Genomic DNA, 26,169 nt, shown 5'->3' with positions numbered 1-26,169 from the left:
TCTTTCATTTTCTCTAGGGTGAAAAGATCTCAGCTCCTTCATCCTCTCCTTACAGGCCATGTGTTCTGGCCTCCAACCATCTGGACACTGCCTGTTTGTCAGCATCTCAACTGCTGGCTACACTGTTGCTAATGCAGCACATCATGGGACAGATGATGAAAAGAGCCTTCCTGGAGCATGCAGGTGTTAAGATTATCTCAGCCTCTCCTTTACTGGAAATGGATGTAAGAGTCAGATGAGACAGCAAAATGCATGGTAATAAAGCAATAAGAAGCATGGACCACATAAAATGCTACAAAGCTTTTTATTTTCTTAATGAACTGAGGTATACGTTATATGTAAAATGCCACCATCACTTTACATGGCACACAGGCTAAATGAGAACATCTGACTTGGTGGGAAAAGGCACTGCTTTGAAATGCTAGGCTCTCCACTCCACCACCAGCAAGAGTTGTTTGCTCCACAGAGATACAATAAGCAGCTGGTAAGGACAGGAGAGTTGATACTGCTCTTTGTCTGAGGTGTCTTCACAGCTTTTGCTGCAGTTGCACAGGAGGAAACAACCTCATTGTCTGGGAGCATCTATGAAACATACAGCGCACAGTGCAGGTGGGTAGTAATATATTCCTACAAAAGCCAAGAAAAAAAGGAGCAAATAAAGGGACCTCTAACGGGAAGGTATTCTGGTAAAATTGATCTTAAGGAGAAATACCTGTTTCACATGTCTGCTTGAAATGTCTCTCCTAGTTCACTCCTGAAAAAGTTTCTTGAGGATAACAGAGCCACATAGATTTGCAGGACAAGAGACCCATCTGAAGCACCAAATGGAGCCAAATACTGCCTGGGGTCAATTCTGAATAACAAGAGACTGTAAGAGCTAGATCTGGTATTTACAAAACCTTTGTCTAATAGGAACCACACTCTCCCTTCTGCTGGTAATGCAGAACTTGCCTGCACAGTGCTTTTCTCATACACTACTGACCAGCTGACTCCAGAGACCACAACAGAATATGAAGCATCTGCTGGACTTAAATACATTATTTCAGGGCCCAAAGACCTGTGTCATTTTCCTCAGTTTGCTTCCATGGTTGAAGTAAAAACATAAGCATAGAAAAATCATTTGCCGATTTACTAGGATGATTAGTTTAACTGACATGGAAACTTGAAAGTCCTTTGAGCATGTTTCCTAGCCAAGCATCATTGCCAAGAACTCAGTTAACTGAGTGGCAAAATCACCCAAAAGGATACTGACATTCGCATCAGTCCAACTGAATGGATCTTTGGGAGGAAGATGGGAAAAAGCTTCTTATATTAGGATAAAACATATGAAATACAAGCTTTCTTTCATCGCCCTACAAACTCAATCTTTATGCCTCTCTCAGCATGGACTGTCCCACTAAGACTATCATTAGAAGAACTCAGTGCTTATGTAGAAATATCATCTCCTCTTTTTTTCATGAGCACTGACTGTATTGGAGAGTTTGTTCACAAATTACTACCTAAAAATAGAAGATTTCCCCAAGGAGCTGCAGAGTTTATGCACAATCTGCAGCTTACATAGTGCAGGGTCCAAAAATCAAACCACACTTTTTGTGAATAGAGAGGCAAGCACCAACCTGAACTAAAGATAACCAGGTACAGACAGAAATGCTGTACAGACCACAGTTGTGTTACAGTTATAGAAGTTAAACTCTTTTCCTCTTCTCCAAAACTTCAAAGGAAAAGCTTGGTTTACTTCATTTGTTACTCAGTTTCAGGACAAAGTTTGGCTTTTCAGTTCTCAGTTGTAGTGAGTAGTATTGTCCTGTAATCCGCTGACCAGTGAACCCTAGGGCAACTTTGTTTTCTTTGGTCCCATCAGTAGCTTGCTAAGAAAATGAATATTGCTTGTGCTTTAAAACCCAAATATCAGATAAACACTAAGAAAAGGGGAGAGGATTGAGTTGTAGCTTGGTCAAAGGGATATAGTTCCTTGTAGTCTTTCTTTATTCTTTTGTGCTCACCAGTACTGAAGTCCTTGAATTTCTTTGCACATTAGTATACAATTTTCCAGTGAGTTGGCTGCTCACAGTTTTTCTCTTTCTCACCACAAAATCGGTTATAAGTTGTTTTTGGATCAAATCCCAAGATCTCCCTTTCCTCATGAATCCGGAAGGAAAATGTTGAAACTGAGGTGCCTATAAAATACCTATGAAGAGATCAGAACTGGTTAGTAAAGAGGGCTAATTTTTAGAGTACAAGTAACTGATCTCAGTCCAGTGAATTTTAATGAATAATTTGTAATCAATTGTATGTTGGTCAAAGACAATATTTAGGTTTGTGACTATAAAATATGGCTCCACTAAGAAAAGCCAAATTCGCTACCTTGCATGTGCACAGATCCACTGGTCAATCACAGCCACTCCCCCGTCTTTGTAGAGTTCTAGCTCCTCCCAAGTGGGTTCAAACCTAACCATCTCAGGCAGTAGTTTCTTGAGCAATTCGACCTCTGAATAAGGGAAAGACACAAAGGACTCAGTTCAATTTTATGTTAGAAAGCACAATTCCGTTGTCAGAAAATTAAGTGCTTAACGGGACCCTGGGTGAATAGCTACAAAGCATGGAAAACCATAATCTACCTACGAATTACAGAATCACAGAAACAGTTGAGAGTTGAATTCTAGAACATTTTGCCAAATGTCAGAGTATTTTAGGCAGGGGAAGGAATCAGGGAGGCAGAGACACATTGCCAAGGGAGGCAATTCTGACAGGGTGGTGAAACCTGCAAATGGCAGAACTGACATGACTACCAGTTTTACTGTTTAATCCCACAGGGGTGATATATCAAGAGACCTTGAATAACAGCAAAATTGGATTAGTTATCACAGAGTCCAACCCTGCTGAGTCATTCTTGCAGATATTGTACCTGCGAGGTATAATATGTCATGTATTGAAACATAATCCCTAGATACTACCAGGAGGGGATGGTAGCCCTGGGACAGGTTCCAGAAGGGGAACCCCATCATTGGGGGTTTCCGAAAGTCTTGGCTAGACACAACTGGGGCTGCCCTGTGCTGATGTTGGGGGATAGTCCTGCTTCAAGGGAGAGGCAGGATAGGAGACTTCAGCGGCTCCTTCCCGCTGGCTCATCAGTGAGTCTACAAAACACAAAGGAAAGAGATGGGATGTAAAGAAGAGGAGGAGTAGGTAAAAACACCACATCCCTCATCCAGTTCCCAATCTCCCACCAAACAGACTGTCAAACTGCTTATGGGAAACACCAAACTAATGCCTGGGTACCACTCATCCTGGTTGGAGGGAAAAGGCTGCCCAGTCCCATTCAATTTACTGTTCCGGATTACAGACATGTGAATTTCCAGACATTCATGAAAATGAAGTAATAATTGCTGCGTTCATTGTCAGAAAGTTATCAGTCCTAAACTGACTGCACTCTGCCTACCCTCTTCAACAGCATCAGTGGCCAGGAAAACTTTTTCAAGTTTATGCATGTCCAACAGGCTGCGGATTTTCTTCACCGCTCCTTGCAGGGTAGGTACATCTTCTCTGTGACCCCAGATGAAGTCTTTCCTTCTGAGATGAACTCCTAGGTATGGACCACCTAGAGCGGTGCCTGTCTTAGCCTAAGCAAGAAAGATCATATGCTTTAAAACTTGGAGGCTCATGAATTTCCAGTCATTCATAAAAATGCAGTGGTAATTGCTGCACTCATTATCAGAAGTCAATGTCACCACTGTTGATTCTTACTGAAGAAGTCTGGGAATATGAACGTATAATCACAATGATCTGAGCTGTCAGAGCCAAATTCATAGGTAACTTCTATCATTCCCTGCAGCATACAGCCAAGACTAAACAAGTCAAAAGAAAAATATTACATTTATTATGGGAAACACATTCTGTTACAATTTTACCTTCATCTGTGTCCAGTCCTCATTGTAGTAAGTCCTGTCTGCTTCATCTGTAGATTGAAGGTATTTGTTTCTGAACTCGTTTCCCACCACACGGAGATGTTTAGCAAACACCATACTCCGACGCGTCTGTTGGAATAAGAGCATTTGCCAAGTCAGGAATAGGAAGAGAGCTAAAAACAAGTAAATAGAGGTAGTTTCACATACATAGAGCTCCTGGGATGTGTTTATTTTTAATACATCCATGCAGCATACAAGCAACAATTCCTAACATTTCATATTAGCTTTATCTGTTTAATCTGAATCATAACAACATTTTATCCAGTATATTCAGCTAATCCTGCAATATAGGGGTGTACTGAGTGGACTGTAGGTATCTACAGCAGAGGACAGTTAATATACCAAATTAAACACTTCAGTAATATGCCTTATCTTTAGGGAAGGGAGGGATGAAAGCTGGGCAGACTTGTAAAATACCTGTAAGTAAAAATGCTAAAAAAAAAAAAAAAAATCGCTGTAGCCACTGACACTCCAATCAAATTCAGTAGTTACCATCTCATACACAGTTAGCTCATAGCCTTCTTACCTTCTTATTAACAAGCACATACAACTGAAGTAAGTAAATTTCATGTGACCAAGGATACCTCATGTGACTGCTGACCAAGGATACCCCGGAATTTGGTCTAATTCTTAATTTTATAAAAGGCTATTGTCCCTGTTGAGTGATAAGCACCAAGTGCTCTGAAAATGCTGCACTGATTCTGCCTTTGCTTTGCTTTAGCAAAGAGGCAGAAACTAAAATTACTGGCCTTTTCTCAACTTTGCTGAGAGCAGCTGTCTATCCATATGCCAAATCACATTTAGTTTTCTGTAAGATCCATCAGTGTGGTAGCAGATGATCTATCCTCCTTTAAATACTTAATGGAAACACAAGTTTGCCCTTCCAGGATCTTTTAAGAGATCAGGATTGGCCTTCTAATTTCAAATCCTCCAGCAGTCCTTGATTCATATCAAGACAGGATACACACATACACCATCTACTGCAGAATGCTAATGCTGCAGTTCATGGAGAGACATTTTCACTACTTTTTCTTATTTGTCAGCTCAAAATGATTCTGTTGAGCATGGAAATGGGCTATCTTACCCAAGATGTTATGAAGAGGTTATACCCAAGAGGCAGCAGAAGCACACTTACATAACTCATGGCAGTGCAGTGCACTAGGGAGGACAGTAAATATCTTCAAAAACTATAGTCCCGCAACAAATATCTTTAAATTTCTCTGTCCTGACAGACAGTCCAGTTCACTAGATCTAGTTCGAGTGCAATCTCTTGCTGAAAACAGGACTGACTAGATACCTTCCTGTTTAAATTTTTCGATGAATCTAAGTTTGTGGGGGTGGGCAGGGGAGGAGGCCTGTTTTGTTGGTTATTTTCTTTTAATGCTTTGAGGCAGTCCCTCAGAAATGATGAAACCAAATGTAAAATCATTGGCTTTTTCAGAGTTGTCTTTAGAGAACTTTATGCTTCTGTAGAAATAGTGAAGCATTCACATGGTCTGCATGCTATATTGATGCTCTTCATGAGATTAAACAGTTACTGTTAACCCATTTTGGGAAGTCTTTCTGCTCCATAGCCATTAAGAATCCAAAATCAGTACCTTTCAGCATGCAGCGATCGAGAAGTCTAGCCAAAAATAGTGACAATGGTAACAGCAACATGGCTCAATACTAACTTCAAATATTTTTGGACACTGAAGAAGTAGGTTGCAAAGGGATGCTGGCTTGTTACAATTTAAAAACTTCTTAGAAGGAAGAAGGCATCTGTTAGCATTGTTTGTAATGAACTCCAGATGTTATCCACAGAGTTATCCCATGTAAGTGAACTGAACGACACTCCGCATTTGAGCTCTTCCCCAGTTCTTATTTCTAAACACCTGAATTTGAAATAGTCTTCACAATGACATTCTGGCACTACTCAGTGAGGTCACCCCTCCGCACTGCCGTTGTAATATTGTGCCAAGACTTGAGCTGGCCACACAGAAAATTTTGATCAAAGTTTAACCCACATTTCATTGGGCAGATTTAGCAATATTACTAAACTTAAAAAAGGGGGGAACAGAAAGAGGATTTCTAAAGACTCAACAGATGATTGTATGCTCATTCTAGTGGTTGGTGCCATGAAGATCTGTCTTAGCCAGATGAATAAAAGTGTCTACAAATTCAAAGTATTTGCAGACTTTTTCCTTCAAAGCTTTAAACCTCCTTTCAGTTTGTAAGCATGGGCACCACAAGCTGTATCTAGACTGAAAGTCACTTAGATTGATTCTGCAGCAAAAAAGATGAGTCTAGAGCAAAAAGAGCCCAGAACACTGCTAATGGAACATAATTACAACATGCCTACTTTCAGAACCCAATGTACAACTGCAGGTTTGTGCACACACCTGAGGTAGCTTCAGGATATGGGCATGTGAACAAGATAGTCTGGATAACAAGGTAACATGCTTCAGCTGACCTCTGGTAACTGCTGGTGTGCATGGAAACCTGTTTGTACACCCAAGAGCAGAGAGGCCTGCAGTGTTTAGCCACCTGGAGCAGCTCTTAAAATATCTTTGGCTGTATTTTTGCTAGCTGCCATTCTCAAGATATAGCAGTAGATACATTCTTATTTCCCTCTTTCAGTCACTGAAAATTGAAGATCCGTGTCTCCACAGAAAAAAATACATTTTTTGAGAAGCTCAAGTTGTCAGTTTGTTGGTTTAAAATTAAAAAAAAAATGCAAGTCAAATCACACAGGACATTTAAAAGATTTGCATGCTTGTCTAGAGTCTACCTAAAATGTTTGCCTACTCCAGGCATAAGACAATTGTGTAACCTGTTCAAGATCTGATGAGGGAAACAAAGCCCTGGTTCCCACCTAAATGGCTTGAGCAATGAAGTCATAAATAGTTAGTTGATATGAAGCTCCCCTAAAGAGATGCCCTAAAAGAATTGAGAGCTTTCCATCCTCACAATGTGCTAACATTTTAAGCTTCTGAAATGAGTCATACACTGGAACATGTTTCTCTGCATGCAACTTGCAAGAACAAATACTTTAATAAATCTTTAAACAGCTAAACAGCTTCTTAAGTGAAACACATTAAAATTTTTTTTCTTAAATTTTAGCATTTCATATCATATTATTTTGAGATGAAAAAGTATTTTTTATTACTGATTTTGTTTGTTATTTTACTTGGAACATACTGTTATGCTATATGTGTTTTGCTCAATAAATGAAAATTTTCTCTATTTCTTTGTCTGTATGACTATATCAAGAAAAAACAGTAAAACTAGAAGTTACACAGGTAGTTAAGAATTAAAAGACAAGAAAAAAATAATATTTTCCAGGAGACTATAAATTTATTTTACAATGTTTAAAGCACTGCTGTTAAGCAATGTGTGTTATGAATCTACATGGGTTCATGTCCTGATTTTTACAGGATTACAAGTCAGATTCAGAAATGATGAATAAGTCATGTTTTGGGGAAGTTATTCTCAATGAAAAATTCATGGTTAGTAAACTACAGTCTTGTCCATTTCTGAAAAATATACCATATACAAAGTGAATAGCCAGATATTTATAGCTGACAAGACTGAAGTTGAGACAATTCGTTTCATAGTATCAGATGATTTACTTCCTCTTAGAAACTTGAATAATATGAAACCCATTATATCATAACTCTTATTTTCCTATGGCTGGACCTTTATTTTTGTCATTAAAAATAAGTCTTTTTTTCATGGGGATTACTGTACTGCTGAGCCTTGCGTGAGTTCTTCCAAAGTGCTCAGCATTGCATTGAAACTGGTGGGAATTTTGCCATCAAAGCCAAGGAGGAGAGAATTAAGTCAATACTGAACACTCTGGGGAACCAGGAAATGCCTAACTTTGATGCCAACTAGTGATGAAACCACACAAAGGCAGTTCCCTTTGACTGTAGATGCATAGGGAAGTAATTCCACACACAACCCCTTGCAGGTCTGATTCTCTGGAGATAAGACATCAGAACAAATTCCTGCATTACATTAATCCACAGCAACTTAAAGACAATGTTTAGAGCGCACTACTGAAATACAAGACACAAGTTACTTTCAAGATTACCAACTCAGAGAAAAAAAACGAAGTCAAACTGAAGTACACACTAGTTACTGAATTTTTATCAAAAGCAAGTAGAAAATCTGGAGAAGCTAACTTGAAAATACTCACATTCCAATAATCTTTCCCTCCGTAGTGGTCATGAAGAAGGTTTTCAGCTCTGTCTAACATCACTGACCTATTAAAAATTGTAAAACTGAGTGCACTTCTCTTAGGAATAGATTTACATCACTATGTTTCTTTATACAGCAGCCAGGATAAAGCACAGACTATGATCTCTCTGCAAAGGGGACATAGGGAACAAGGGATTTGTTACCAATCTATTCTGCAAAAAACAAACTGCGACCCATAGCCTGCTGGAGAGACAACGGAACTATGCCATTGTATAATGGTGCTCTCCTCTTTAATAATTGTTACACTTAACTGTGATAATTAAACATAGACAAGAAATAACAATCCCTCACATAGCCCTCACAGTAATTCTTATTGGAGATACTGTACGATTGTCAAAGGGGGAAAAAGTGATCCAAAGGGGTGGATAGAGAAGAAGTGACCAGTGAGATAATGCTCACGCTGAGACCACCTGAGAGTCTCTTGTAGGCAGGACTGTATTCTCACAAAAGCAAAAGTTGAGGTTTTTTCTATGTGTGGATTAAAGTGCCACACAGTAAAATAGCAGAGCAAAGAGCATATAAATGCTATAAAAATGTGTGTTAGCAGCTATATACATATTTTATAGTGAAACTTCTTCACTGACATGAAACAGCCTGTGTTTTTTGTATAGTACACACAGTATAGGATTGTTTACTAGAAGTATAACTACGCTGCCAAAGTTGTGAGAAACATAAGAGGTATTTAGAGTTTTAAGCAGCTGCGAATACAGGAGGTGTTGATGTAGTCTGTGTTCTGGGTGGATTGAATAAGCAAACACAGAGAGAAATGTTTTTGCAGAAGGGTAGCCAAGTCATTATCTGGATTTTATGCTGCTAAAATGAGAGGAAGCAAATAATCAATCGCCTTTTGATTGTCATTGCTGATGAGCAGCTGGACACTTTTACCTACGGCTATAAATTATCTGGAAGATAGACTAGATTGTGCCAGTGGTGAAGTACTACATATAACAGAAAGCTTGAAGGTGAATCAGATCAATAGCTTAAACATGTCAATCAGCAAGACAGAATTTCTATGAATGACCAGGTCTGAATAGTAATAAAGAAGTATTAGGACTGTACAACTGGTTGTCTGGCCAGAATGGCAGTATCAGAAAAGGAGAGAGGCTGTGGAGCATGAGTCACTACAGCCACAGGGGATTTCAACTATCCCATGCAGACTGAGCAAACGTCATAGCAGGATACGACTAAGAGACTAAAATCTTAGACACTGTCAAAGACAGTGTGATGAACCAGCTAGGCAGGGAGCAGCTCTTGACAGAGTCTGAAGTAGGCGCAGGACACAGACCAAAATCTCATAGTGGAAGAGCTGATCTGTGATACTAACCATAACATACTTATATTCAAGATCTTACAGGATCATCAATGGCTGAAGAAAGCCTACCACAGTGGCATTCAGCTTCAAAAAGGGAAGCTACACAAAAATGAGGAAGTGTTGTCCAAATTAAGACAACAGAAAGGCTCATAAACTCTACGAAATTAAACAGAAAACACATTAAGGCAGGCCAAAAAAGAATTTGAGAAGCAACTAAGAAAAGGTCTAAGAGAGGTTTTGCTTCTTTGCTTCTGATGGGATGCACTGCAGATCCCCACTGCTCTACTGAGGAGAAGCTTCACCTCATTTCCAAATAAACTGTGCTGATATTATATTTTTGGAAGTATTTGCTTTCAAGGCAAAACTACACTCTAGCTTACATGATTTGTCTTCCTCCTATGGATTTATTCCCCTGATGTACTTATAGACTGCAATTATATCCTCCTACTGTTCCTAGCTTTTGCTTCGCTAATATGTCTCTGGGTGTTAAAAGGTCACAGCTGACTGCAAATATTCTGCTACTGAGAAAACGTAAGCATGCTCCATGTCTCTCATGTGATGGCTGTCCATTCCTCTGATCATTCTAATGGCATCTCCACACCTCAGAGCAGAAAGCTGAAACGTGCTGCTTGTTCTCTCTAAATCTAGCTCACACTAATGGGGACGGACATAAAAGACCAGGCACTGCCTTTCAGAATCTGAGATGTGAACCTAAGAAACACCAACTCTACTCTGTTCGTTCTCTCTTGACACAGGATGAAAGGGTAAAGGCAGGAAAAGTAAGCATAGAGGGGTAAGTACATTTAGATACCTGACTGAGAATAAAAAGGAGCTCATGGCAATTTCATGTTATTAGCATTGTGGCATTTAACATAACTTGCTATTAGGTCCTTTTTAGAGTATAAATTCCTTCTACAATGATTTTAATAGACCACAATAACTCAGCGATGAAATACTGCAACTGTTGCATAAGGCGCATAAACTCTCCCCACTCTTCCACACTGGCAATGGGTTTGTGGGCATGCAATGCAACAATACATAGTGACATAACGTAGCTCACTGGGCTGAAGTGTTCTTCAAAAGGATGGGAGCCACAACAGAGGCAGATCCTTGGACAGACAGACAAGAGACATTTAGGCCTCGTGTTTCCTCATAACCCCAGAACCATCCTCTGAAAGAGAACAAAAAAGTATTTGTTCATATGCCTGTATTTGAAATTAATGTTTATATATAAATGAATTGAATCAGCAGTATGCCCTCAAAAGAAGACGTATAATGTAAACAAACCATTCAGTGTCTATATAGATTTTATATGATATGTTGATTTACTAGAACTAGATCTTCCAGTATCATTATAATATTTTGTTACTGATATGGTTTAAAAACAAAGAAAACTAATTCCAAACATTCAGGGATTTACAACACTGTAATAAGCACGCGAGACCCTTCTATTAGAGAAGGCAAATTTCTTACTGAGTGCAACAAAAAAGAACACTAAAAAGACTGCAAGATACTACCTGTAGTATTCATGTTTGTCTTTGGAATACATAAGCTGGTCAATGCAAGGCCTTTCATCTATTTTCTCTTCCCACGTTCCTTCTTTCCATCCTTCTGCATAGCCTTGTAGGACATACACCTGTTCAATAAAGGGACCACCTGACTCTGAACAGGAAGCAAAGCAAAGCATTTATAAGCCCAGAAAACCACAGGATAAAGGTATGAAATAAAGTTACCTATAGTTAAAAATCTACTGTAAATATTAAACTAATCTCTCCCCTCCCTATTTTCCCAATAAAAAGAAGGGATGTTCAAGTGAGGCATAAAAGCTAAATGGTCAGGGTCAGGGTTTGTGACAACTTGTTAGTTTCACCCAACTGTGTGCTATTTAACGCGCCAAAAGGAACTGAAATACCATGAAAGCCTAAATACAAAAGTTGGGTAAAGTGAACCTTTTGCAGAACAAAAGAAGCCTGTCTTTGTTCATACTCTTCCATGTGCTATCTTTAGGTATCTGTTTTCTACCATTAAGTGTACTCCCATTTAGATTAATTTTGCCAATTGATTTATGTGAAGTATTTGAATACATGCAGCTTTGACTATGAAAAAAAGGATTTTCGTTGAAGAATCCACTTCACAGCTTTTACTGTCCAACAGTCTCCAGAAAAAGATGGCTTATTTGTAATTCACCAAAGATATGCAAGCTTCCCCCTCTCTCAACAGGGTCAAATAAAGTGGGAGTATCTTTGGCTTTCATCGGGGTACTAACTGTCTTTCCTAGGGGTCCCTAAGCAGGACCACAGGGCTACACAAAATGTTGAGTGGCAACTCAGGGTGCAACAGGGCTGAATAATTTTGGTTACTTTGTGTTATTCTGTGCTACTGCTTTGTACTCAGTACAACCAGTACTGCTTTGAACTCACTTTGTACTCACAAACTGTAGCGTGGATCCCACTTCCTTTTCATATGAATAAAAACTGGTAACTGGGAACACTTGGATTTTCAGGGGGAATTGGTAAACTTTACTTCAGTTTAAACCTGGCATTTCAAATTAAGCGATACTTCTTTTTACTACAAAACCACAAGGATATTTGATATGGTTTTAATTAAAGACATTAAAAAAGGAATTGGCATCTTTCAGACATCTCTTACTTTTATGATTAAGAACAGGTCTTTTCTCCAACAAGTTTCCTTCCCCACTTTCTAAAATATGATAGCCTCCAATTACTTTTACTAGCAAAATTTTGCAAATTTTTAAAATTTAATCAGGCTGGAGCACAAAGAACAAGGTACAACTTCTACACATTTGGAATTTAATCACATCAAAGATTCTTTTTCAAAAAAATAAAAGTCTATTTTGAGTATAAGTAATTCAACTGGATAAAGTCAGCATTGTTCTAAGAGGGCAGATTAGATAACCCTCCTGAACCTACATGTTTCTATAACGTAGACAACGAATGACAGTTTAAAAAGAAATGGCCTGTAAGAATTTTAAACAAGGATAGCCAAGGTTAAATACTGTGGCATAGTGTTCAGCAACATGAAAGAAATGAAAGAATATCTATTTCTCCTCCTTCCTTCTACTATTCACCCTCCACTGGAAGATAACAGCAGGGCTGTTTTCAAACAAACCAAATCAATCAGAATTAAGATTAAAAAAAATGTTCAAGTCTATGAAGCCTTTTTTTTTTTTTTTTTTGACTCCCCTTTAGGAAAAGCCAAAGTAAGTACAAGGACTCACCTGTGAAAAAGAAACACTTCAAACATTTAGTTGTTCACAGATTGTATTATTATATGCTTTACCTGCAATGAACTGCTCGTATTCAATGACAGGGATGTTTTTACTGAGGCTTGAGAGATCAAAAAACGCAGACCACGGGATTCGAACTTGCAGGATGTCAGGACTCTGCCAGTGATAAAGACGTCCCCAAGGAGGCAGAACTAGCACCCAATTTTCACTTTTCAGCAAGGTCTTCAGCAGTGACGCAATGCGAATATAGACATCTCTGCGAAGGTTGAACCCTTCAGGAGGATTTACGTCATACAGGAGGTATCTAAAGAGAACAAAGCAATATATTTACGTCACGGACATTTTAAACCACTCGCATGAATGATTTTTTCCTCCGAAATCACTCGGTGATTTCACTCTGCGGGGATGGAAACCATTCCCCTTTTGTGAGTTTGCTGCCTTGAGAAGGGAGAGGGATGGTGCGAGAGGAAGGCTGAGCAGCACGTGCTGCATCGCCAGAGCGGCCTGCTGCCGAGCCGCAGTCGGGACAGGGGTCCAAGGGTCTCCCACCACGCTGGGACCTCGCCTCGGGACCCCGTTGAGGCAGCTCGTACCACGAGCGACGAGGAAGAGGCCGCCAAGCCGCCACCGTGATCGTCTCGCAGGTCCGGGTGGCAAGGCAGGTACCACCAGGCTGCGATGCGTGACCGGCGCAGCGGCCGCCGTGCGCCCGACACCCCACAGACCAGCACGTTAACGCAGAGGGACGTGCCCGAAGGGCGGTCGGTCGCCCGTCCCTCCCCCACCTTCCCCCCCTTCCGCAGCCCGCCCGCTCACCGGGTGCGCGGCGCCGCGGCGGCGGCGGGGGGCAGCGCGGCGGCGCCGTGGCCCGCGCGGAAGGCGGCGGCCGTTGGCGGCCGTTGGGCGGCCGTTGGCGGCGGGCGCGTGAGCGCCGCCAGGCCCAGCAGCAACGGCAGGACGCGGCGGCCCGGCGCCGCCATGGCCGCGCGGCGCCACGTCCGGGGCGGCCCCGGCGCCGGCCCGGCCCCTCGCGGCGCGGCGCCCACGGCGAGAGACGGCGGCGGAGCAAAAGCGGCTTTACTGGGGCGCCGCCGGTGGCGGCACGTCCGCCGACAGCCCTCCCCCCCGCCGGCTCCCTCAGAAGAGGTCCGCTGTCAGGGGCCGGAGCTCGGCGCCGGTGGCTCTGCTCAGCTCCTCCAGGATCTCCTTCTCCTTCTGGTACATCTGCGGAAAGGAGGAGGCACAGAGGAAAACCCCTAAGGCGTGGGCAAGCACCATCCGCCCCCCTGCAGCCAAAGCCACGGCTAGCTCCCACCTTTCAGAGGACGTTTAAGAAACACTCCTATGAGTAGGCATTTTGCAAAGCTTTTTCCAAAGTGGACTGTCACTCAGTCATGTGTTCCCCCAGCCTGATTAATTAACACCTTACAGGAGAGAGCATAAGCTACTTCCCAGAGAGGAAACCCTGTAGGAGCAGGGCTTGTTTTTTACTGCAGGTAATTTTCTGTGTGATCTTAACCAGGCAGTTAAATTAATCTCAGTTCCACAACTGCACTACGTTTAAAAAATTTTTTTGAGATTTCCTAAAGGAGACAGACACGTTATTGCACCAAAGTGCATGTTTAAAATGCCACCCATGTTCTGCTCCTGTAAAAAAGGCATTTCTTTCTGGAAATGTTTTGTCTTGACAACTTTGCATGGCTCTTTCACCCATTCCTGCACAATGGAGGCACAGTCACACCTCCAGAATTACCTAGCTAAGAGTCCATGTGCAACCCTGTGTTTGAACTCTGTAAAAATTCATATACACAAAACACAAACATCTCAAGTGCCATTGACATAAACAACAGAGTTATAATTCTGTAATTTTGCTTGCAGGGACTTAATATTTGCAGACAATCAAGATGAATTAAATTAATATGAGTAAAAATAATTAATACGATTAAAAAAGCTGCAGGGCCTTCCATGTCAGTGCCAAGATTTGCGGGTTATCTTATCGTATGAGACACTAGAAAAGGAAATTCATTTGGTTTTGGTATGATGCATTACATTACATATAATTGCATGCAATTACATAATGCGTTATCTGCTACAGTTTCTGTCTGTTACTGTATCATACTATAAAGCTTCCCAACCTGAGGACACCATTATACCTGTTGCCACTGTGATTTCGTGTTGTGCTGGTAGCCAAGCAAATGACACAATCCATGGGCTGCAGTCACCTGTACAGAGAAAGAAAAATAAGCAATGCATACTACAGATACCTAGCGCTTGCCGCTAGCCTGCAAAAAACAAACTCAGCTCTTCCCAAACAAGCACAGTAACAAGATGCTGTTTCTGTATACAGACTTTCTCCCTACCCCCGATCAAACTCCACCTTTTCTGCCTTAGAGGAAAAAAAAGAGTTTAGTGGGCGGGGGCAGCTCACCGCGAGGACGCTGTCGAAGTCCTCCCCGCTGCGGCGGCACTGCTCGCCGATGTACTCCACCCCCAGGAAAATGTCCCCGAGGTTGTACTCGTCGCGGAAGCGGGGCCGCGGCAGCTCCCCCGCGGCCACCTGGTGGAAGGGGAAGGAGAGCACGTCGGTGGGCTCGTCGCGCCGCCGGTAGGCCGCGTTGAGCCGCCGCATGGTGCCGTTGCTGGCGCAGACCAGCGCCACGTCGAAGCGGGCGGCACCCAGGGCGGCCCGCAGGGCGCCGACGGCGCGGCGGAGCGGGGCGCGCCGCACCACCACCGCCCGCTGCGCGTTGCGGATCACCACGCTCATGGCGCCGCGAAGGCCCGCACCGTGCCGCCTCCCGCGCCGCCTGGCCCCGCCTCCCGCCCCGCCTCCCGCCCCCTTGGCCCCGCCTCCTGCGCCGCTCCGCCCCGCCTCCCGCCCCCTTGGCCCCGCCTCCTGCGCCGCTCCGCCCCGCCTCCCGCCCCCTTGGCCCCGCCTCCTGCGCCGCTCCGCCCCGCCTCCCGCCCCCTTGGCCCCGCCTCCCGCGCCGCACCGCCTCCCGCCCCCTTGGCCCCGCCTCCTGCGCCGCTCCGCCCCGCCTCCCGCCCCCTTGGCCCCGCCTCCCGCCCAGCTCCGCCCCGCCTCCCTCCCTGCCTCCCGCCCCCCGCCTCTCTCCCCGCCTCCAGCCCCCTCTAGGCCCCGCCCCCGCCCCGCCCCCCGCCCCTGCCGCGCCTGCGCCTGCGCCTGCGCCGCCTGGCCCGCCGAGCGGCGGCCATGAACGCGGGGGGTCCCTTCCGCGGGCCGCCCGCGGGCGGCTTCCCGGCGCCGCCGCTGCGGTTCGGGCAGGGCGCGGTGTTCGGGCAGGGCGCCGCCGCCGCCGGCCTCCCCTTCGCCTCGGGGCCCGCCGCTGCCTTCGGGTCGCCCTACGGGCTCGGCCAGGCGCCGGCCTTCGCGGCGGCGGGCGGCGGCGGCGGCGGGGCCCCGGCGGCGGGCGGCAACGCGGACTTCAGCTTCAAGCCGCCCACCAACCTGGGGGCCTTCGCGGGGCTGGCGGAGGCGCCGGGCGGCTGCGGCAGGGCCTTCGCGCCGCCCGAGTTCCGCTTCAAAGCGCCCGAGAGCGCCGCCTTCAAGCCGCTGGCGGGCGCCGAGGCGGAGAAGGGCCCGGCCGCCCCCGCCGCCTTCACCTTCTCGCCGCCCTTCGGCTTCGAGCCCGAGGCGGGCCCCGAGGCGGCGGCGGGGCCCTTCTCCTTCCCGCGGCCCGGCGCCGCCGCCCTCGGGCGCCCGGAGGAGAAGGGCCCGCGGCCGCTCTTCGGCGGCGCGGAGGAGGCGGGCGAGGCGGCGCCCAAGGGGCTGAAGCGGAAGGAGGAGCGGGAGCGGGAGCGCTCGCCGCGGCGGGCGGCGGCGGGCGGCGGCGGCGGGCGGGCGGCGGCGCCGCCGGAGAAGCGGGCGGTGCTGCTGAGCCGCCCCCGCGGCGGCGCCCTCTTCGGGCGGACGCTGCGCGACGTGCTGCGCAGCCAGGGCCGCGGCCACCGCGACGACGGCGAGCGGGCCCCCAGCGGGGAGCCGCCGGCAGCCGAGCCCCGGGAGCCGCCCCGCGAAGGTGGGCCGGGCCGGGCCGGGCCGGGCCGGGGGGCCAAGCACCCGCTGCGGGGCCGCGCCTCTCACCTCCCCCCGCTCTTCCAGGTGCGGCTCCCACCACGCCGGGGCATCGCTCGCGAGCCGGCGAGAGCGTGGACAGCCCGAGAGGGCTCTCGCCCGGTGAGCTCACGGCCATCCAGTGCAAAAACGTCCCCGATAACCTTAACGACAGGAGCGTGCTGGAGAAGCACTTCGGCCAGTTCGTCAAAGTCCGGCGTATCATGACCCGGCGCAATAAGAAAATGGCTGTTCTCCACTTTTTTGATCACGTGAGTACCGAACGTCGTAAGTTCGAGGCACACATCTCAAGTATACATCTCAGGTGTTGTAAATTCAAGGTATAAATTAAGTGCTTAGGCACCTACTGACTTTCGCTGTCATGAAAGCTATGCCTATGTGTGACAACACTGTATTTTCCGTACGAAAGCGCACGCAGATGAGAGCAAGTTGTGTTATCACAGAATGGTTGAGGTTGGAAGGGACCTGTGGAGATCATCTAGTCCAAACCCCCTGCTCAAGCAGGGTGCTGAGCTGACAGAGCCGTATTTAAAACGAGATAGCTGCCAGAGCTTTGCCTAACTTTAGCTGTGCGTTTAGTGCCAGGCTGAAACACCAAACAGATCTTTCCTGCTACCTAGTTGCTGTTGTGTTTCACCTAAACCTAAAGTTAAGCTATTGCACTGTTGCTTGAAATCTCTGTAGCATCAAGGATTAGGTGAACTAGTGCAATCTTTGCAGGACACTGCTCTTTGGGAGTACTGACCTTATGTCAGCACTGAGATCTGTTGAGGAGCTAGTTCTGAGAATCTATGCTCTGTTTCTATTTTGCGGTTAAAAATACACCTTTGATCTCAACTGTTGAAAGCTTGATGCAGTTTTTACAAAAGAAGCAACTTTGGGGAAGCCTGCCCAGTTCTGCTGACTATATGTTGGTTTTAAGTGTGATAGAACTTTGCAGAAATTGGTAAATGTTTATCTGTGGCAAAAACTGCATTATACAGTGTTGTGGTCCTATATTAGCTTTCATATTGTGCTTTGCTTTCTTTCAGGCTTCTGCTGCTCTTGCCAGAAAAAAGGCCAAAGAGTTGCACAAGGACATAGTAACATTTTGGCAAAAGAAGAAGACAAGTAAGTCTTTATTTTCAAATGTGGTAATTGAATGATACTTAAATAGAGTGACATCTCCTCCTGTTCTTGTTTTGTTTCTCTTGTACTGAGGACCATAAGAAAATGATCTGCACAGCAGGGATATGCAGAAATATTAAAACTTCCAAAATGTGGCAGTTCTTTGACTTGCGCTAGCCAAATTGTTTGGTGCACAGTGTTCCTGGGAGTGTTGAAAGTTATTTGTTAGAAGAGCATAAAAAAATGTTTTCCCTGCATCGTATTGGATGTTCCAGGTAGTCCTGTCTCTGGCAGCAGTGAATGCTTGCAGGAAAGAATAAGAACAGCATAAATTAAAGTATGTAGTTGCTTTTGTAGTAATTTCTTAGCCTTCAGCAGTTGTGGTTCAGGAGCCCTGGAAGCCAAAAGTTTTCTTAACACTTGAGAAATTTTATGAAGTTCTCCAGTAGCATCTCTAAAATTTTATGGTGAGGCGTTCAACAGCTTGCTCTTGGAGTGCATGAAAACTGACTGACTTTTGGATGTTTGCTGCATGATATTTTGGTATGATACCCACATTATTGTATTGAAAGAGACGGTGAACAGTTGTTGCTGTTTTGTCCTCACGTGAGTTGTATCCTTATACACTTCTGCCTCTTAAGTCCTCTCTTTTCCAGCCTGAAGAGTCCTTGTCTCGCATGCAAGCTCTTCCATACCCTTTTTACTGCATGTATTATTCTTGTTTGAACTTTCTTCTGGTTTGTTGCATCATTTTTGAGATGGAGTTTGGAGCTTTATGAGCGTTCATGGTGTGCATGCCATGCACGTTGTTGGTCTATACAGTCGTGTTCTCTTACCTTTTTCTAATAGCTGAGCGCACTGTTTTCTTGCTTTTTATTTTTTCGCACAAATCTTACTGAGTTTGATTTGCACAAGTGTCAGACCTCAGTGACGAGCAGTTATGGTCAGTTGCCAGCATCATGTTTTTTATTTAAAGTTAGGGTTGTGTTTTCCCAGGCTCTTTGTGATACATTTGTCTGCTGCTTTGCCCAGTTATTTAGCACAAAGTCCTTTAGTTGCTCTCCTCAGGTTGGCCTTATCTTTACTGTCCTCTTGTATCGAGAAAGTTTTAAATGGGAGGGTTACAATTGCATTTGAAAAGTCCATTATTTCTGCTCTTGAGTTCCTGTTGAGTAAAACACACTGCTTAGTCTGAGCCAAAATGCTGTTTCTGAGTGCTTGAAACCACCTGAAAGTGTTGAAGACACTTGAAATGACAACCTAGGTTTACAAGGGAACTTCTAAGCCATTCCTCTAACCACACAGGAAAATAATATGACAATAGTCATTTTCATGCTCCTATCTAGAAGCAGAATGGTCCTTTGGGATATTTGAAAATCCAGTTTCATATGCTCAGCTACCTACTTCCCAGCAAAAGCTGGGATGTAGGCTTTCAGCTTTTAGGAAAGTTTTCTCTGGAATTGAATTACTGAATATTTTAGAGTGAGTTTCTTCAGTTGTTGAAGTTGCTGTTGTGGGTATAAACAATTATATATTCTTTGACCAAGAAGAGGGAGCAGTATGCCTGCCTGGCTCTGGGAGAATTCAGCTTAGAAATGGGAAATCTGGATTCTGGTCCCTGCTTGGAATTAGGGTGGGATGTGAATGGCTGTCATTCACACCCAAAGGAATACTTGAACTATGAAGTGCCTCCTTTTCTTCAGTGTTGGGAATGCCGCTTGTGTACCTTTGGAGATTTTTAACCTGGGCATACACTTCAACTGTCAGCAAACGCATCGGTCACTGCAACTCTGACCCATCAGAAATTTATCTTCATAAAAAATGAATAGCTGCAGAATTGTCTTCCTGAGGATAAACATCTTAAAGCAGGACCTATATGGGTGCCTGTTGTCCTTTTGCATTTTATTGTGATATTGAAGTCTACGAGAACATGCATGTCAATATTCTAAAAAAGCTAGATCTGAAAAAGAACTTAAGATATTCAGCTTGATTAAAAATTTCTTCCTAGGAATGGATGTTTTCTCTTTGCAAGGTGTAGATTTAATTCTTGAAGGCATGTAAGCACTAATCTAAGTTTTGGTATGTGAAATTAATTATTAGAATGCTTTGAGGAGAGCACTGGGAACACTTTAAGAGATGTTGCTTACATTGGTGAAATGGATTTCATGTCCAGCAGAGACTTATGACTTGGAGATTATATCCCAAACCTGAGATGCGCTAAATTCAGATGATGATCAGAATTTATTAACTGGGAATCCGCTGAGGAATTACAGTTACTGCTAAGTAAATGAAAATGCTTCTTCTCTATGGATCAGTGATACTGAATAGCAATTGCTAGATTTATATTTGTACCTGATAAAACTTCTAGTGCAAGTTATTTTATAAACTTCATATAAATGCACAAAACCCTGACTTTTAGTTTTATTTCCTCATAATATTTTTAAACACATTCCAGCTTTTCCCTCTCTGTGAAAAAAATTGGAGTTGTTGGTTAAATAAATTGGCATATAATCTGGGTTTGTATTATATATCACTTCAGGTCCTGCAAAAAGAGAATTTTCATCCAAGGAGAAGAAAGGAGGTGAAGATGAAGGAAGGCAAAGCAGCGAAGAACAAAACTATCAGCATTCCCCTCTTCGGAAACCTTTAATAAGATCCTCTGCCAGTGGTGTCCTGCCTGGTAAAAGGTATGACTACTCCTCAAGAATCTATCTGATAGGAAATGAAGTGGTAGGAGGAAATGATAATCAGAGTGTACTTTTTTGTTGTTTTTTCATAACTTGAGTAACAGCACCTGTAAGAATGAAACATGAGGAAATAGAGTAAAACTGTGTCCAGTCAAGGCCAAGCACTAATAACACTGTTTTGTGGTTATACTACGAACCATTATACCAGATATTACATCTGTTCCTGAAGTGAGTGATTTCACTGTAGACAGATACGGCTCTGTGGAATGAGAGTCCCCTTTTCAGAATAGCTGGCGAGTTTGTCATGTTGTTCCCTTTCAAATAACTAGCCTACATATGAGTCCTTCTATTCTGTGTCAACAGTTGAAATTGCAGACTTGGTATTTTTGTTGTTGGTGGTCCTTAGTGGAGTGTGTAGCTTGGCTATAAGATCTTGCACCTGAGGTGTGGAGTCAGATTAAAAATTTTCCTTGAAAGTGGATGTTGGCAGGTGCTCGGTGTGAATGTGTAACAAAGGGCAAATTCACACTAATTCCATCTCTCATACGTACTTCTGGCTGCCAGAGATTCAGGGACATCCTGGGCTGGAACGGTGCTTGTGCCCTGCTACAATTACCAGTGAATCTTCCTGCCATCTGTCTGTTCTACTTCTGAACTTGTTTGTACCACTACGGTGTGCTGTAGTATTATATTTCCTACTTCAGGTAAAAACTGTGTGGAGAAAGAACTCTTCCATCTAATTTAAACTGGCAGATTTAATTGCTTAGCTTTTTAGTTTTGTTCTCATTGTGAGTAGGATTCATGGTCATTCCCTATAAATACTCAGTCTGTTCATAACTGCATATGTGGTTGCCCTGTCTGTTTCAGTTATCATTCCAGTCTGTCCTGGTATGGAATTCATTTTTTACTTATGATTCTTCCTGCCTATCTCCACCTACGTTTTTCTTGAGACTGAAGTGGTGAGAGGGGAGAACTTCTGTATAAAACTTACTCAGATCATACGTAGATTTGAGGCAATTGCTTGTTACTTTTCCCTAGTTGAAGAATGGCTCTGGTATGAGATATTTTCCTCCTTTATTGTAAGGGAACATGGATACAGAGAATCCATTCAGCTTTTCTACTATGGCTTTGTTTTCCTGAAGTTTTGTTTTGCAAGTTGAGTATCTTCTGGCCTAACCAATTATCTGGAAGCCTCCTGTCTTTGAGGCATGTGAAAATGATTTTTCTTAGTTGTTTTACACCTTCAGCAAATTGTTTTACACCTTCAGAATCTTCTTAGATGGCCTTTATTGTGGTTTTAAGTTTATCTGCACTTTTTGTATGTCCTCTTTTTATTTCCAAAGTTGGAGGATACCCCTTTACAGGTGAATAGCCTCTATTCTGCCGTCAAGTTGTACGGGGTGATGGGAATGCTGATTTATAGTCCTCTTGGAGTTGTTGGTTAACTTCTCTGCCTGTATTGTCTTTAGAAATGCTAAATGCTGCATTACCCTGTAAGCATCTTACCATTTAAGCAGCTACTTTGATTTTCTTTTTAATTGGTTTTGTAGTTTCTGTGCAGTTCTTATTTAAGATAAATGTTATTGTAGTTTATTTGGGGCTTTCTTCCTAAAAAGGTATTTGATTTGAGCTTTTTGGGGATGCTGCTTCAGAGCTTTTCTGTTACAGTTGCATTTTGAGCAAGGTCTTGTGCTGGGATATTAAGCTAGCAGGGCTTTTCCAGTTGATTTCTCTAATCAAACTTGGGAATCATCACTCATGGTATCTAAAAACTTGTTATATTCACCCTTCCTAGCATGCTTAAGAATACCTCACTATGTTGAAATTCTGCATTATTATTTTTGCCTCTATATGCTCTGAACTTCATATGATCATACATTGGTTTTAAGTTTTCCTTATGAACTCATCTTGCACATTTGTCAGCTAAAAGCAAGTAATATAAACATGGGTTGGTGGAATAATTTATGCTCATGCTGTGTTTTAGAACATGAAGATTCTCATGTGGATGATATCCATTTGATATGCATTGTCATATAATTGTAAAACTAGAAATACGTTGTGAAGTAATGAATATTCCTCAGTTAAAAAATTCTTACCGGCACCTAAAAATCTGTTAATAATTACTTGCTGCAAAAGGCATTCATTTCATCATGCTACTATGTGGCTTGATCAGGCTACTTTGTGGTTTAAAATGCAAGCTGCTGTGTACTATAACAATATAAAGTGCTACAAAAGCCATTTGATACTGTCTGCTCTAAGACAGGTTCAGTTATACCATTTTAAAAAGGTTGAGGTTTGCAGCGTAGTTAAGGATGGTTGCCAGTGTTGTCGAAGCAGTGCAGCATATTTAACTAAACTTGCTCATGGTGCTAAGTTTAGCTTGTTTCAGCCTTAGTAGGTGGTATATGCCTTGTTTACTTGGTGTGTTGTCCTACGAAGAAAATATTATAAACAGAGATACTAATGTACTAAACAACAGTGATTCCTTTAAAACCAAGGCATGTGGTAGTTAATTATTGATGAAAACCTTTTGTTTTTAGCTCTCCAGCCAAGAAATCTGGTCTCCGGAAGGCGCTACAGTTTGAAGCAGATCTTTTTGATTCTAGTTCTGAAGGGCAAGGCTCAGAGAACTTGGGAGCTTCCTTGTCATCTCTCAGTAACCTGATAGGATTAGTGGCTGAAACATCAGAGGAAAGATACCGTCTTTTGGACCAAAGGGATAAAATCATGCGGCAAGGTAGTGTTTGTAATTACACAAATTCGTATGAGTGTAACATCAATTTATCTGTTGGGAAGAAATAAGTGTATAGTATCTGTTGCATAGCTGTAGACTGGATAATGTTGAACAGTTCATAAAATATTTTTCTGTTGTAGGGGATTGTTGTACATACTAATATCTTGTAGAATATGCAAAAAAAAAAATCACATTTTTATGGATAGTGAATGCCAAGCTATTTTTCTCTGGTGAAAGGATTTTTGAGTACCTCATTGCAGTACATCTTGAGCCCTGACAAAAAGGCAAAACACTCCCTTTTACCAATAGGAGGAAAGTAAACAGGGACAAGGACTCAATTTCCTCCTTGCTGTGCAGGTCTGCCTCTCCTTTCCATGACCCTGGAGTTCATTGTGCTTGAGTGGCTCAGCTAACCAGAAAGCTGGGTTGATTTCCCTTTCCCTGGGCTGATCTGTTGTCAGGCTAGAATCCAATCAGCTTAAAGTGAGCTGTCAGGAATTGGACCTGTTTTAAAGAGGTGGGGAGAGAAATGCACATAATGAGTAGGAACTCGTGCCTGCTTATATACACTCTTTAGCTATCAGCTGCTGGTCAGCCAGGCTACCTCATCTAACTGCACTACCATGTGTGCCTGACTTGTAATTACAGGGTCTTGGTTTCCGTGACCTTAGGAGAGCCACGTAGGTAGGTTTGCACTCTTGCAGGTTCTTTGAAGAAACCTATGCAAAGCCTATCAGTGTTCCTCTAAACGTGAACTATTACACAGTTGAACATTGTTTCAGGAAATGTCTGCTTCATAGAATCAGTAAGGTTGGAAGGGACCTCCAGAGATCATCTAGTCCAACCCCTCTGCTCAGCAGGGTCACCTAGAGCATGTTAGGCAGGGTTGCATCCAGGCAGGCTTTGAAGATCTCCGGAGAAGGAGACTCCACAACCTCTCTGGGCAACCTGGTCCAGTGCTCTGTCACTCTCACAGTGAAGAAATTCCCCCTCACATTCAAGCGGAACTTCCTGTGGTTCAGTCTTTGCCCATTGCCTCTTGTCCTGTCACATGGGACAACTGAAAAGAGTTGGGCCCCATCTCCTTATACACATGGATAAGATCCCCCCCCCCAGCCTTCTCTTCCCCAGGCTGAAGAGGCCCAGCTCTCACAGCCATTCCTCATAGGGTGGATGCTCCAGTTGGCTGATCATCTTTGTAGCCCTATGCTGGACTCTCTCCAGTAGCTCCATGTCTCTCGTACTGGGGAGCCCGGAACTGGACGCAGTACTCGAGATGAGGCCTCACCAGGGCTGAGTAGAGGGGCAGAATCACCTCCCTTGACCTAACACTCTTCCTAATGCACCCCAGGATAGCATTGGCTTTCTTGGCCACAAGGGCACATTGCTGCTTCATAGTCAACTCGTCAGCCACCAGCACTCCCAGGTCCTTCTCTGCAGAGCTGCTCTCCAGCAGCTCAGCCCCCTGCTTGCACTGGTGCCTAGGGTTATTTTTCCCTAAGTGCAAGACTCTGCACTTGTCCCTGTTGAACCTCAGGAGGTTCCTCTCTGCCCAACTCTCCAGCCTCTCCAGGTCTCTCTGAAAGGCAGCACAGCCCTCAGGTGTATCAGCCACTCCTCCCAGCTTGGTATCATCAGCAAACTTGCTGAGGAGGCACTCTGTCCCTTCGTGCAGGTCATTGATGAAGAAGTTGAACAGGATGGGACCCAGTACTGAGTCCTGGGGGACACCACTAGTCACAGGCCTCCAACTAGACTCCACGCCACTGATGACGACCCCCTGAGCTCTGCCTTTCAGCCAGTTCTCAATCCGCCTCACTGTCCACTCGTCTAACCCACACCTCCTGAGCTTATGTAGGAGGATGTTATGGGAGACAGTGTCAAAAGCCTTGCTGAAGTCATGGGACACAACGTCCACTGCTCTCCCCTCATCTACCCTGCCAGTCATTCCATCATAGAAGGCTATAAGATTGGTTAAGCAGGATTTCCCTTGGTGAATCCATGTTGGCTACTCCTGATCACCTTCTTTTCCTCCATATGCTTGGAGCTGTTCCATCCCCTTTCCAGGGTTGGAGGTGAGGCTGACTGGCCTGGGTCCTCCTTTGTGCCCTTTTTGAAGACTGGAGTGACCTTGGCTTTCTTCCAGTCCTCAGGCACCTCTCCAGCTCTGCAGGACCTTTCAAAGATGATGGAGAGCGGCCTGGCAACAACATCCGCCAGCTTCCTCAGTAGCCGTGGGTGCATCCCATCCAGGCCCATGGAGTTGTGAATGTCAGGCTTGCCCAGAAGGTCTCTAATCCTATCGTCCTCAACCAAAAGAAAGTCTTCCCTTCTCCAGACTTTCTCCCTCACGTCCAGGCTGCAGGATTCCTGAGAGCTGCCCTTAGCAGTGAAGACTGAAGCAAAGAAGGCATTCAGTAACTCTGCCTTCTCTGTATCCTTTGTCACCAGGACCCCCGCCCCATTCAGTAGTGGCCCACATTTTCCCTAGTCCTCCTCTTGCTGCTGATGTATTTGAAGAAGCCCTTCCTGTTGTCCTTAACATCCCTTGCCAGGCTCAATTCCAACTGGGCCTTAGCCTTCCTCGCCGCATCTCTACATACTCTGACAGTATTCCTGTAATTCTCCCAAGTAGCCTGTCCCCTCTTCCACATTCTGTGTACTTTCTTCTGCTGTTGGAGTTTTGCCAGGAGCTCCTTGCTCATCCATGCAGGTCTCCTGCCCCCTTTGCTGGATTTCTTACTCATAGGGATGCAGCGCTCTTGAGCTTGTAGAAAGT

General features: G+C 44.3%; 3 protein-coding genes across 7 annotated transcripts in view; 1 reads left to right on the top strand and 2 right to left on the bottom strand.

Annotated features, from left to right (window-relative positions):
- Positions 1-285: 285 nt before the first annotated feature.
- Positions 286-13,746, bottom strand: POFUT2 (protein O-fucosyltransferase 2). 4 transcript variants are annotated; one of them, XR_009958735.1, is made up of 10 exons: positions 13,583-13,746; positions 12,820-13,070; positions 11,037-11,181; positions 10,580-10,690; positions 8,146-8,212; positions 3,909-4,034; positions 3,440-3,620; positions 2,365-2,488; positions 713-2,188; positions 286-627 (listed from the first exon to the last, which is right to left on the bottom strand). XR_009958735.1 is itself a non-coding variant. In XM_062578350.1 (10 exons), the coding sequence occupies exons 1-9, from the start codon at positions 13,744-13,746 to the stop codon at positions 2,035-2,037; spliced, it is 1,323 nt and encodes a 440-aa protein (XP_062434334.1). In that variant the 3' UTR covers positions 286-853; positions 2,004-2,034. The 4 variants fall into 4 exon arrangements, 3 of the variants coding, with proteins under 3 accessions (XP_062434334.1, XP_062434335.1, XP_062434333.1); XM_062578350.1 differs by having other exon boundaries at positions 286-853; positions 2,004-2,188; XM_062578351.1 differs by having other exon boundaries at positions 2,004-2,188.
- Positions 13,747-13,826: 80 nt separating this feature from the next.
- On the bottom strand, positions 13,827-15,533 carry YBEY (ybeY metalloendoribonuclease). 2 transcript variants are annotated; one of them, XM_062578383.1, is made up of 3 exons: positions 15,195-15,533; positions 14,920-14,988; positions 13,827-13,990 (listed from the first exon to the last, which is right to left on the bottom strand). In XM_062578383.1, the coding sequence occupies exons 1-3, from the start codon at positions 15,531-15,533 to the stop codon at positions 13,904-13,906; spliced, it is 495 nt and encodes a 164-aa protein (XP_062434367.1). In that variant the 3' UTR covers positions 13,827-13,903. The 2 variants fall into 2 exon arrangements, with proteins under 2 accessions (XP_062434367.1, XP_062434368.1); XM_062578384.1 differs by lacking the exon at positions 13,827-13,990 and adding an exon at positions 14,665-14,774.
- A 447-nt stretch (positions 15,534-15,980) lies between these two features.
- MCM3AP (minichromosome maintenance complex component 3 associated protein) overlaps positions 15,981-26,169 on the top strand; it is a 33,236-nt gene continuing 23,047 nt past the window's right edge. The window contains exons 1-5 of the mRNA XM_062578382.1: positions 15,981-16,806; positions 16,890-17,113; positions 17,894-17,972; positions 20,509-20,656; positions 23,197-23,393. Of these exons, the coding sequence (XP_062434366.1) occupies positions 15,981-16,806; positions 16,890-17,113; positions 17,894-17,972; positions 20,509-20,656; positions 23,197-23,393 (1,474 nt within the window). The remainder of the gene's footprint in view (positions 16,807-16,889; positions 17,114-17,893; positions 17,973-20,508; positions 20,657-23,196; positions 23,394-26,169) is intronic.

This window comes from Rhea pennata, chromosome 6 (genome assembly GCF_028389875.1).
Source record: "Rhea pennata isolate bPtePen1 chromosome 6, bPtePen1.pri, whole genome shotgun sequence".
Classification (NCBI taxonomy): domain Eukaryota; kingdom Metazoa; phylum Chordata; class Aves; order Rheiformes; family Rheidae; genus Rhea; species Rhea pennata.
This window is presented reverse-complemented; position numbering and strand designations above follow the sequence as displayed.